General features: G+C 46.7%; 1 protein-coding gene across 1 annotated transcript in view; it reads right to left on the bottom strand.

The window, feature by feature from the left end:
* Positions 1 to 12644, bottom strand: part of MYO1F (myosin IF) — a 34613-nt gene that overhangs the window by 4426 nt on the left and 17543 nt on the right. The window contains exons 15-21 of the mRNA XM_080673841.1: positions 11790 to 11875; positions 9604 to 9685; positions 8073 to 8179; positions 7534 to 7632; positions 7293 to 7437; positions 690 to 804; positions 426 to 595 (exon numbers count right to left, since the gene is read on the bottom strand). Of these exons, the coding sequence (XP_080529967.1) occupies positions 426 to 595; positions 690 to 804; positions 7293 to 7437; positions 7534 to 7632; positions 8073 to 8179; positions 9604 to 9685; positions 11790 to 11875 (804 nt within the window). The remainder of the gene's footprint in view (positions 1 to 425; positions 596 to 689; positions 805 to 7292; positions 7438 to 7533; positions 7633 to 8072; positions 8180 to 9603; positions 9686 to 11789; positions 11876 to 12644) is intronic.

Here is a 12644-nt window from a genome sequence, read left to right as displayed (position 1 = left end):
GGATAGGTAAAGGTGTACTTGCTGGACATGTGTACCCAGGTCAGGTAAGAGTAGCTGTGCACAGGTGTCTAGGCTAGGTGAAGGTGTATCTAATTGACAGGCCTATTTAGACTGAGTGTGTGTACCTAATGGATAGATGTTTCCAGGATAGGTGAGAATGGTCCTGTGGTCAGGGGTTCTGGGTAAGGTGAGTGTGTAATTGTGGACAGATGTATCTGGCCAGGTGAAGGTGAAGGCCCTACGTGTCACCTTCATATCTGATGGATAGGTGTGTTTGGGCTACATAAGGGCATATTTGATGGATAGATGTATCTATGTTAGTTGAGCAGTGGGCAGGTGTGTCCCGGCCAGGTGAGGTTGTACCTCTGATGGGGGTGCCAGGCTGGAGCCAGGGTTCTGGACATACCCACTTGCTAGTGCCTCACCTTGAAGCGGCGGTCGTACTTGGTGACTGAGTCAGCGAAGTCCACACGCTCCCTCTTGCCCAGGAACTGGCGCAGCTCTGGCCGCTCCTCCAGCCCCAAGTAGTCTCCAACAAAGTTCCGATTGATGCTATTTCGTCTCCGCTCCTTCTTGTTCAGCAGGATGTTGGAAGCTGTGGGGACACAGGGTGTGGGGGCACAGGTTGTGGCTTGGCTCTTCCAGGTCCACCTGTTTGTACCCTCTGCCTCCAACCTGCAGCCTCTTACCTTCCTCTCGCATCTCCTCATACTTCCGGATTGCCACATGGCGCCGCCAGGCCTTCTGGATGGTGCGGGCAAAGCCATCAAACTTGCGCTCTCGCATCTCTTCTAGAAGAAAGAGCTGGGCGGGATGGAGGGGTGGTGGGTCCTAGTGTCTCCCCAGGGCCACAATCTCCAGTTTCTCTTGAGCCCACCCCACCCACATGCTCTTGCTCAGGGGCACCTGCTCTCACATTATGGTCAAAATTTTCTTCCTCCAAATGATGTGACCCAACATTCCCTCCCATTATGTGGCACAAGCCCCTTCATTAAATTATAACTGGCTTGCCTGGTTGGGTTCAAATCCCAGCTCTGCCTACTATAGCTATGTGGTTTTGCCAGAAATGGTATAACATCATGTTATCGCACACTGCTAATTAAGCTCTGTTATGCCTTTCATGTGAGGTGCACCCCAACTTCAGAGATGTTAGAAATGTGAATCAACGTGCATTTTAGAAAAACAAGATACTGTAAACATGAACATCTAATGACAGGCGACTATGTGGTTATGTAGTGTACAACCTGCACAGCCATACATGGTGGTCTGGGATAGAAATCTTTTGCAGAAAGCAGACTTTCGAGGTGGTTTTTTTTTTCCATCCTCATCTGAGGCTATGTTTATTGATTTTTAGAGAGAGAAGAAGGGACAGAGAAAGAGAAACGTCGATGTGAGAGAGAAACATCGATTGGTTGCCTCCTGTATGCACCCTGGCCTTCAACCAATTGAACCACCTGGTCGGGGCCAGACTTTTGAATTTTAAGGGTCTTGGTCCAGAGAGTACTTAGAAAATAAACTATATTTGACCAAAGCATAGTGGAAATGCCATGAAAGATATCTTTTTTTTGAATAATAATAACAGGTAAGCATATCAAGGAGAGGAACCCCCTGGATATGAAGAGTTATGAATCTATAGTAATAAGAACAGTGGGGTGCTGGTCAAGGACTAGAACAATCAATTGGAATAGGACAGATGGTTGGGAAACATCCTAATTCAAACATACATTTAGTGATAAAAGAGATAGCATTGACATCAGTGAAGATAGGAAATACTGAAAATGAAATTGGGCCTTATAAAAATAACGCTTCATGCAGAAAGATTTCTCAAATACACAAATATCCATCACTGCTCAAAGCCTGGCTACCCACTTTGCTGACCAAGGTGGTTGATGTCTCCCAGAAACTCCAGGATTTCCTGCAAGGACTAAAAGGATGATTCTACAGATACCTGGTTCAAATGCACTTAAAAAATATAACTTGGAGGATTTTTATAGCCGTGGGTGTTTATAACTTCATATAAGGTTTGGAGTCTTCTCACGAGGAAGAAAAACCAACATTGCAGTTTTGTGTATTCTTTTGTTTCTCTAATATTCTATGGTTGGTGGGTCTGTGTGCAAAGTGTGTTTGAGTAATGCCTCGTATAGGTTGTCTGGAGAGCATGAAGGTGCCTTCTCTGGTTTGCTGAGGGGGACAGGTATGAATAATGGGAGACCAGCCTGTAGAACTGGGAGTGAGCCAGTCAAACAGGAACCCTCTTCCCTTTAGCTGTTTAGGAAGATGGGACAAGTGATTTCTGCCCAGGTTAGAGAATTTGTTTTCTTTTTTTCAATTTGGGAAATGAGCCTTCCTTTCTACAGAGTTCAAAATGTATCTCCTTTATGCTGAGGAGGGCAAGTATAGGTGTGCAAAGGGGGCTGAGACAGGACTCAAGTCGAAGCTTATCCTGATGGGCTGGGTTGAATAGGGTCTTCCCCGAAATTCATGTCCACCCAGAACCTGAGACTGTGATCTCATCTGGAAAGAGGGTCTTTGCAGATGTAATCATGTTAAAATGAGATTATGCTAAATTTAGGGTGGGCCCTAAATCCAAAATGACTGGTGTCCTTATAAGGAAGGAAATTTGGACCCAGACACACAGGGAAGGCCATGTGATGACAGGCAGAGATGGCAGATGCATCTATAAACCTAGGAATGCCAAGGATCTCTGTCAGTCACCAAAAGTTAGGGAGAGGCAAGGAAGGATTCTTCCCTGGAATCTTCAGAGGAAGCGTGGCCCTGTGGCACCTTGATTTTGGATTTCTAGCCTCCAGAAATGTGAGAAAATAAATTTCTGTTGGGTTGACTTAACCGTTAAGTCATCCAGTTTGTGGTACTTGGTTACAGCAGCCACGGGAAACTAATATACCTGGGATGATGGAGAGCGAAGGCCAGCAGGTGTATAACATGTCCAAGGATAATTTGTGTCCATGTTTACAAGAAACAATCCAATTCAGAATCATCTCACTTGAGTGCATTTGTGGTTGAGAGAAGCTCCAACTCCATTTAGTTCACTTAATTCCTTGATCAGCTTTTTAAAAAAGTATATATTTTTACCAGGTGTACCAGTTAATAATGGTGGATCTTGTAATCAAAGAAAACACGATAATTTCAAGAGAAACATCAAAAGTGCTTTACTCAAAGTAATGTCCATCGCTAGCTACACATTTCCCCATCTTTCAGGTAATTTGTGGATACCGTCCCAATAGAACTTTTCTTGTTTTGAGGCAAACCATTCAGAGACCCAATTTTCCGAACTATCGGAAATTGTTTGTTGAGCAACGTTTAATCTTTCTGCAAGTTGTTTTGAAGTGCTGCTCAGAAAGTGCGTGTGCCATCGAGCAGAATAAGTGGTAATCTGAAGGAGCAAGGTCTGGAGAATACAGCGGGTGGGTTAATACTTCCCAGGCAACATCTTTTAAAGTGTCTTTAACTGGTTTTGAAGTGTGTGATGGTGCGTCATCATGAAGCAAAATTACTTTGCCGTGTCTTCTGGCCCATTCTGGTTGTTTTACGATCAAAGAGTGGTTCAAATTAATTATTTGTTGTCAGTAGCGATCAGTATTAACGGTTTCACCTGGTTTTAGAAGCTCATCATATACCACACCTTCCTGTTCCCACCAAACGCAGAGCATTGTCTTCTTTCCGAAGCGAGTTGGCCTTGCAGTCGATGTTGATGGTTGATCTGGATCAACCCATGATTTTGTGCGTCTGGGATTCTCAAAATAAATCCACTTTTCATCGCCAGTCACAATTCGATGCCAAAAAAGTTTTCTTTAATATATTTCTTTATTGATTTCAGAGAAGAAGGGAGAGGGAGAGAGAGATAGAAACATCAATGATGAGAGAGAATCATTGATTGGCTGCCTCCTGCATGCCCCCTACTGGGGATCAAGCCCACAACCCGGACATGTGCCCTTGGCCGGAATCGAACCTGGGACCCTTCGGTCTGCAGGCCAACGCTCTATCCACTGAGCCAAACAGGCTAGGGCCAAAAAGACTTTCTTTTGTGCCACTGAAGCAACATTTTACTGATGACTTTTTGGTTTCCCATTTGTCTTTCGTTCAGTTGATGAGGCACCCATTTTTCTTCCTTTAAAATCTTTCCCATTGCTTGTAAACAATCGGAAATTGTTTGTTGAGCAACGTTTAATCTTTCTGCAAGTTGTTTTTGAGTTTGACATGCATCTTCATCCAATAATACTTGTAATTGTTGGTCTTCAAACTTTTTTGGTTGACCTTGACATTCTTTGTCTTTCACATCGAAATCATCACTTTTAAAGCATTTAAACCAGCGTTCGCAAGTATTTTGAGATGGAGCATGTTCACCATAAGCTTCCCGAAGTATGGGATAACTATTTTTCCAAAATAAGAATTAAAACTTCCCGCAAATGCTCTTTTTTTTGGCACGAAATCTGACATTTTTAAGCATAAAAATATCTATGATGTTAACACCTTCAGAAGTTTTGAAGCTTGCTGTCAATACAACAAAACAGCATACATATCAAATCGCATATATATCAACATATGTGTAACTCCATCTATTGAAAAAAATCCGCATTATTAACCGGTACACCTGGTATTGATTTCAGAGAGGGAGAGGGAGAGATAGAAATGTCAATGATGGGAGAGAATCATTGATTGGCTGCCTCCTGCAGGCCCCCTACTGGAGGAGAATCAAGCCCGAAGCCAGGGCATGTGCCCTTGGCCAGAATCAAACCTGGGACCTTTTAGTCCGCAGGCCAACGCTCTATCCACTGAGCCAAACCAGCTAGGGCCACACACTGGGGATTGAGTCTGCAACCCAGGCAGGTGCCCTGACCCAGAATCAAACTGACCTTCAGGTTCATAGGTTCACGCTCAACCACTGAGCCATGTCGGCTGGGCCCTTGATCAGTTTTTGTCAAATTGTTTTCTTGCGGCCCCCCCCCCCCCATTTCCATTTCACTAAAATTATTCTCATTAGGATCATTTTTATTTCCTGTGCAAATTACCAATCTTTTTTTTCCATTATAAAAAATTCCCACCAAACTTTTACCTTTGTAAATTTTATCATTCAACTTGCAGTCTCAAAATGTGCAGGCCACAATTTTTGTCAAAATTTGATTTTACCTTCTATAGTCTTAGTGCTAGCTTTATTTTGTCTATCTTTTGCAGTTTCTATATTATGTTTCAGAGTCAGGTTTTACAATCTGCCAGCAATAGGCAAGATAGATTCTCTTTCTCTCCCACCCATTCCCCTCCCTCTCTCAATTTTTTTCTTATCGGTTACAAATTGAATTGTTTCAGGTATAGTTTTAGCCATGAACGATTTTGGTTTGTGGTAAGTTTCTATTAGTAACAATACTGACTTTGAATGAGATTCCAGACTTTTTTTTTTTTTTTTTTGAGCATAGTGCATCCATAGGGAAAAGCTCTAGGAGGTAGATGTGGACAAATTTGGGGACAAAGTTTCCCAACCTCCCAAGACAGACTATTTTTGGAGCTGTGAAGTCTCCGAGTGTCCACCCCTCTGTGTTGTTTTTGGATTGGTGAGAGAACAGTTACCTTTAAGTATAGTAACTTCAAGGGAATTATTTCAACAGTCTCCTGGTTGTCTCCAGGTGCCAGCAGAGCAGGTGCAATGAGGCACCTGGCTGGCCCTGTACCCAGCAAACCTTTCCTTGCTGTTCCAGCTCATCCCAGACTGGGGAACCTAGGATTTGCCTGAGAATCTGGTGAACTAGTTAAGCTCATTGAGATGGTCATCTCCCTGTTTGCTTTCCAACTTCACATAGAAGCAGGGCCCAGACAAGCCCTTTGGGGATTCCTTGCCCTGTTTTTGTTGATGTGGTTGTTTTTTAAAAAACACTTCCTGCTGCCCTAACCGGTTTGGCTCAGTGAATGGAGTGTTGGCCTGTGGTCCAAAGGGTCCCAGGTTTGATTCCGGTCAAGGGCGTGTACCTTTGGTTGCAGGCTCCTCCCCAGCCTGGGCCATGGTTGGGTCGTGTGCAGGAGACAACCAAAACACATGGATGTTTCTCTGTCTTTCCCTCTCTCTTTTACTCTCCTTAAAAATCAATGGGAAAATATCCTCAGGTAAGGATTAAAAAAACAAAACAAAAACTTCCCCCTTGCCCTGACTGGCTTTCTCAGTGGTTAGAGCACCAGCCCATGGATTGAAGGGTCACGGGTTCGATTTCTAGTCACCTCAGTTGCAGGTTCCCGGCCCCAGTAGGAGTTCATGCCAGAGGCAACCAATCCACTTGTCTCTGACATCGCATTGATGTTTCTCTCTCCCCTCCTTCCTCCCTCCCATAGAAATCAATGGAAAAAATATCCTCAGGTGAGGATTAAAAAGAAAACACCCAAAAACTTACCCCAGCGTTATTGAGATATAATTGTCATATTACACTCTGAAAGTTTAAGACTGTACACAAGTTGATTTGATACACTTCTATATTGCAAAATGTTGACCATATAGGTCAGCTAACATATCCATCACCTCCAATAGCTACCATTTCTTTTGTGTGGTGAGAACATTGAAGATCTCTCTTAGCACCTGTCAACTATAAAATACAGCATGGTTCACTATTGCCCCTGTGCTGTACATGACTCCCCAGGACTATTCCTCATCATTGCTTTGTTTGCTTTTCCCTGAAAGCAGAGGCAGCATAAAGTGGGTGGTGCTTCCAGCCTTTTGATAAAAGGCTAAGAGCTGATGATAGCTCACTGGAGAGATTGTTCCTATGTTGGAGAATGTGCAATGAGGTTTGTTTTTGATATATCAGGACCCGAGGCTAGTCTTGGATAAGAAAATTGCCACTTTGACATGAATCTCAGGCTCAGGGACCCGATGTGTTCATGAATGAAGGAGTGAAGGAAGAAAAGGAGATGGAGGAAGGGGAAAAAAAGAAAGAAGAAAGGAAACAAGAGACAAAAGGACATTCTGGATAAGCCATGCATCCTTATTCTTTTCAGGCACCCATGTGTTTCTCTACCTGCTTCCTGGCCACCAAGGACTGTCCAGCTAATTTAGGTTTTTCTGATCACCTACTACATACCAGGTACTGTGCATTGGATTTCCTGTTCTGTCTAATCCTCACCCCTGTCTTGCAGGAGAGCTTTTACTCTCCCCACTTTCCAGATGGAGAAACTGAGGCTTGGAAGGGTGAGGAAACATGTTCAAGATCATACAGTGGCCTGTAGAGCAGGACCTGAGCCTATGCAAGTGATCCAGGTGTCTGTCTGTCTGTCTCTCTCACGCTCACACTTACTGACTCAGGGTTCTTGACAAAGACCTTGGTGCTCCCCATCTGGTACTGGTCCTGTTCCATGTTAACTGCACGCAGCAGGTGTTGGACTCCCTGACGCTCGTCCCCGCGCCACCGTGGCCATGTCTGGGGGGTCAGAATGGCGTACCTGGTGGCAGAAGGTTTGGGAGAGTTTGAGCAGATGGCTCAGCTGGTGGTTATTCTGCAGATGGCGGTTAGGGCTGGGAATGGCAGGGCACCTCACCTCTGCAGGAACTTGGCGAACTGGCGGCGATAGGCAAAGCCTGCCCTGCGTACCCTGATGTTCTCCTTCAGGCCCAGGTACTCAACCTGGTGCTTGACCCTGGAGGGAAGGCAGCCTAAGTCCCATGGTGGGGGCCTCATCAGTCCTAGGAGGGGGTGTGTGTCTCTGCTGGAGGCAGTATGGGGGCTGAGGTATGGGGTGGGGAGTTCACTGCTGGTCCCAGCAAATCAGTTCCGTGGAGTGGGAGCCTGGGTTCTGGGATGAGGGATCTGTGTTGGTTCTGTGGCCAGTCACTTCTAGAGTGGGGTCTGGGGTCTGGGGACTGTGCTAGTCTCTGGGTCATCCTCCAGTCAGTCTGGGGCTGTCCCTGGGGTCGGTGGGGATCTAGGCTCTGAGAGACTTGGCACTGGTCCCAGAGGTCAGCCTGGGTTAATCCTGCGATGTCATGTGACCCCAGGAGGGTTCTGGAGGAAGGGTCATTCTTGGGGATAGGCAGTGTGGATTGATCAAGATGGTAGCCAGACCAGGCTGGGGCTCACCTGCTCTCCTCCCAGTCATGAGGCCTCTTGGTCTCGTTGGGTTTGATGCAGCGGATATAGTGGGGTGTGCACTTCTTCAATGTGGCCACCAGGTCATTGGCTTGTTTCTGAGGCAGAGGAGAAGGCAGGGAGTGGTGCACAGATAGGCCCCTATGGGCCCTTTCTCCTCCCACCCTGGATATAGACCCAAGAGACAGAGACACACTGTGTGTGGACAGGGACTGGCAAGCATTTGTTGATGGAGTGCTAAGTCCTCGGGGAAAATATGTCCCGCAGAACATCCCTGCCTATCCTTCGGAGACCAGTACTTTGGAGGTAGGGAATCCTGTGTGTGTGTGCCTGAGACATCAGCCTTGGGTTGTGCATTTTAGTCCCTCCGTGGAGACTACAAAGGAAATTGCAGGTGTGGGGACTGGCGGGAGCAGCAGGAGACCCTGGTGTTGATCATGGCTCTGCTGTGTGATCTGGGCCAGTGATTGTACCTCTCTGAGCCTTGATCTCCCCATCTGCCAGGTGGGACTAGTCCCACATGTGTAAAGTATCCTGTATTTGCTACCAGCACTGACAAGTGCTCAATACATGGTTATTAAATATTACTAGGCTGCCCTAGCTGGTTTGGCTCAGTGGATAGAGCGTCAGCCACTGATTCCAGTCAAGGGTACATGCCTGGGTTGCGGGCTTGATCCCCAGTAGGGGGTGTGCAGGAGGCAGCCAATCAATGATTATCTCTCATCATTGATGTTTCTATTTCTCTCTACCTCCCCTTCCTCTCTGAAATCAATAAAAATATATTAAAAAATATTACTAGGCTGACACACCCATGTCCATAGCAGCACTGTTCACAATAGCTAAAAGGTAGAAACAATCCAAGTGTCCATCAACAGAGGAATGGATAAGAAAAAGCAGTATATCTACACAATGGAATATTATTCTGCTTTAAAAAGGCAGGAAATTCTGACACCTACAACATGGATGAACCTTAAGGACATTATGCTCAGTGAAATAAGCCAATCACAAGAGGATGAATACTGTGTGATTCCACTCATAGGAGGTCCCTAGAGGAGTCAGACCTATAGAGACAGAAGTAGATGGTGGGTGCCAGGGACTGGGACGGGGGGAGAGGAGTAAGTGTTTAATGGGGACCGAGTTTCAGTTTGAGAAGATGAGGAAGTTCTGGAGATGGTGGTGGTGGTGGTTGCACAACAATGTGAATGTACTTGATGCCACTGAACTGTATGTTCACTTAATGGTTAAGATGTTATATTTATGTTATGTATGTTTTATCACACTTTTTTAAAAGTGGCAAATGACCAAAAGATTAAAAAAAATGTTTAAGTGATGGTTTACTTCTGGATTTAGGGAGTTAAGGAGGGGCCATTGAGGACGATGGCCCAAGCCCCCTAACCTCAGAGCTGGAAGAAGACTCTGCTGGACAGAGAGTGCCAGAGACAGGGGCAAAGGGCCTGGATGCAGGAGAGACGGACACAGACGTCCGCATGCCCAGCTCCTCCTGGCCTGCCTTAAGGCTCACCTTGATCTTGGAGCCAGCAGTGCTGGGGCGTCCCTTCTTGTCTACATCCAGCTTCTCGGGGAAGAGCATCCGGAGGAAGTCTCTGGGCAAGGAGAGAGAAGGGGCTGGAGGTGCAGCTGGACCTTGGGTTGCCATTTCCCAGAAGTGGGGCTGTTTAGGTGCCTGAGACCCAGAGGACATGCTGAAAAGTATAGTTCTTTCTGAATGTGGGGGGTGAGATGTTGAGAATCAGGTTGTTGTTGTTTTTTTTTTGTTCCTTGATTATTTGCTCTGTTACTTCTTCCATGACCACGCATGACTTGGTGTAGCAAGTAAAGTAGAAAAAGTTAAATGAAGTAGGAAAAGATATCCAGTGATGCAGCATCTTGGGCAGCAGGGGGAGGACCCCTCGTAGGAATCGTTTTACACACACAGGATTGCATGTAGGAGGTAGCCCTGTTTGTGATTGTCAGAGATGGACACAATCTGAGTGTCCATCAGCAGGGGTCAGTTAAATACATTTTGGAACATCAGGCTCCCTCTCTCATCTTCTCAGCGAGATCTTCTCCGACCACAGAATAAGTGGACTGCTTAATAAATACCGAGTATCTCTACCTCTCCCTTCCTCTCTGAAATCAATAAAAATATATATATATTTTAAAAATTGCATATGTAGCTTGAATTCTATTAGATGTGGAATGTATTGAACAGCACTGCTCTAGAGCAGCGGTTTTCTTTTTTTAATTTAATTTAATTTTTATTGATTTCAGAGAGGAAGGAAAAAGGAGAGAGAGAATTAGAAGCATCAATGAATGAGAGAGAATCATTGATCGGCTGCCTCCTGCATGCCCTGGACTGGGGATCGAACCTGCAACCTGGGTATGTGCCCTTGACCGGAATCAAACCCAGGACCCTTCAGTCTGCAGACTGATGCTCTATCCACTGAGCAAAACCGGCCAGGGCTAGAGCAGCAATTTTCAACTGGTGTGCTGCAAGAAATGTTAAAACATGCACTACCTGACTAGTCAGGGGCACTGATCTCTTTTCCCTTAGATTGTCAAATTAAAAAATGACAACCACTTGCCCTGGCCGGTTTGGCTCAGTGGATAAAGCATTGGCCTGTGGACTGAAGGGTCCTGTGTTCGATTCCGCCCAAAGGCACATGCCAGGGTTGCGGGCTCTATCCCCAGTAGGGAGCCTGCAGGAGGCAGCCGATCAATGATCCTCTCTCACTCAGTGATGTTTCTAACTCTCTCTCTCCCTCTCTGAAATCAATAAAAATATATTTTAAAAAAAATGACAACCATCAATACAGCAATAGCTGTCCAGTGTGAATGAATCAAAATTATACTTTTTTTTTTTGGTCAGATTGCCAAAAAAAAATATTTTTTTGGTGTGCCACAGAATTTTAGTAATCAGTTTATGTGTGCTATGAGGTGGAAAGGTTGAAAAGTGGCTGCTCTAGACCAGTGGTTGGCAAACTCATAAGTCAACAGAGCGGCAAACCGCGGCTCGCGAGCCGCATGTGGCTTGCGAGCTGCAGTTTGCCGACAACTGCTCTAGACCAATGAATCTCAAACTCTGACTTGTAAATGGGTCCGGGGTGGCGGGTTAGGGTAAGAGTCTTAATAATAAAAATCCAGATTTTGGCTCCGTCTGCCTGGGGTGGAGCCTGGGATTCTGCGTTTGTAGCCAGCTCCGACGAGGCCCAGGTGGCTGGCAGGAACCACTTTCAGCCCTTTCAGAACCACTGTCTGTGCTAGATTCCATTTGCCTTTTTTCCTAGTTCAGTCTTGGCTCAATGATAGCAGCTGTGTTCTCTGACTTGTGTCATCCATCCTTGCAAGTGCAAATGGTGCCTGGTCCACAGCAGAGCTGAACACAATTTTGAGGTATGAAAAGCCAAAAGATGGTACCCGGCATGCGACTGTGGTCAGGGAGACAGGTCCATGAGTTAGTACAGAAGAACGCAGGGTGTGGTATGTTCTCACTGCATGGGAAGGGAAGCTGTCTGTACCAATGCTTGAGTTTGTAGAGGGAGCGCTGGAAGGGTTACTGTTGAGTTGGAACCAGCCACCAGAAATACTATCCTGCCACACAACGCCCCCGACAAAGTCTGTGGCATGATGGAAGCTCTGGGGAAGATGGGGTGATCCCCGGGCCTCCCCCATTCCCAGGGTCAGTTCTGCCCAGATGTCCCCACTTACTGCTCACTGGTCTGCATCAGCTCTATGAGGTCAGAGAAGAGAACATCTCGGTTCCTCTCACAAAAGCCGCTGACGTCATAGGAGACCTGGAGGGAGGTGGCATGGAGCGAGTGAGGGGCTGAAGCCAGGGTAGTAGGGGAGCTACAGCACAGGTGGTCATGGGATGAGAGAATGGGGGTAGTAGCTATGGTTCAGAAGAGGGGGTGGAGGCAGCAGCATGGGCCTGGGGTCTCTGGGCATCTGATGTTCAAGTTGAAATGGGAGGGTGGGAGCTGCAGTCTGGGTTAGAGGTGAGGGGAGGTGATGGTGTAGGCCAGATTTGGGGATGGGTAGACTGCAGCCTGGGCAGAAGGTCCCTGGGCTGGGGTGCTGCTCCTTAATTTAGAGTTAAAAGGTCAGAGCATCTGTGTCGTGGCCAATTGAGGGTATGGGCGGCTGTGTCAAGGGCAAGTTACAGGCATGGCTGGAAATCCTGGGGGATTTCAGCCAGGCTCGTGGGCTGCCATCCAAGGTGCGGGCTCTCCGTGCTGGTTGTGGGTATTCCCTGGCTCAGGGGACACAGGAACTCCAGCCCATTTCAGGGACTGGTGGGCTGTAGCAAGCTGACCACAGAATGGAGGCTGTCTCTGCCCATGCTAAGGTCAGCAGGAGAGTCTGCAGTCCTGTCAATTGGGGAGGGACAGCGTGGCCAGGGTGGGAGGCCAGTGGATTTCTATGGCCTTGGGGAGGGGCCTGCAGGGGGCTCAAGCCCATTGTGGAGGGTGGTGGCTTGCATCGTGGGCCTGGGGTCTCCAGGTTGGGGTCAGAAGATTGTAGGCTGTGTCCTGGATCAGGGGGTTAGTGGGTCTTATTGCT

Source organism: Plecotus auritus, assembly GCF_963455305.1.
Source record: "Plecotus auritus genome assembly, chromosome: 6".
NCBI lineage: Eukaryota > Metazoa > Chordata > Mammalia > Chiroptera > Vespertilionidae > Plecotus > Plecotus auritus.
Note: the sequence above shows the minus strand (reverse complement) of the source record. Positions and strands in the feature narration are given on the sequence as shown.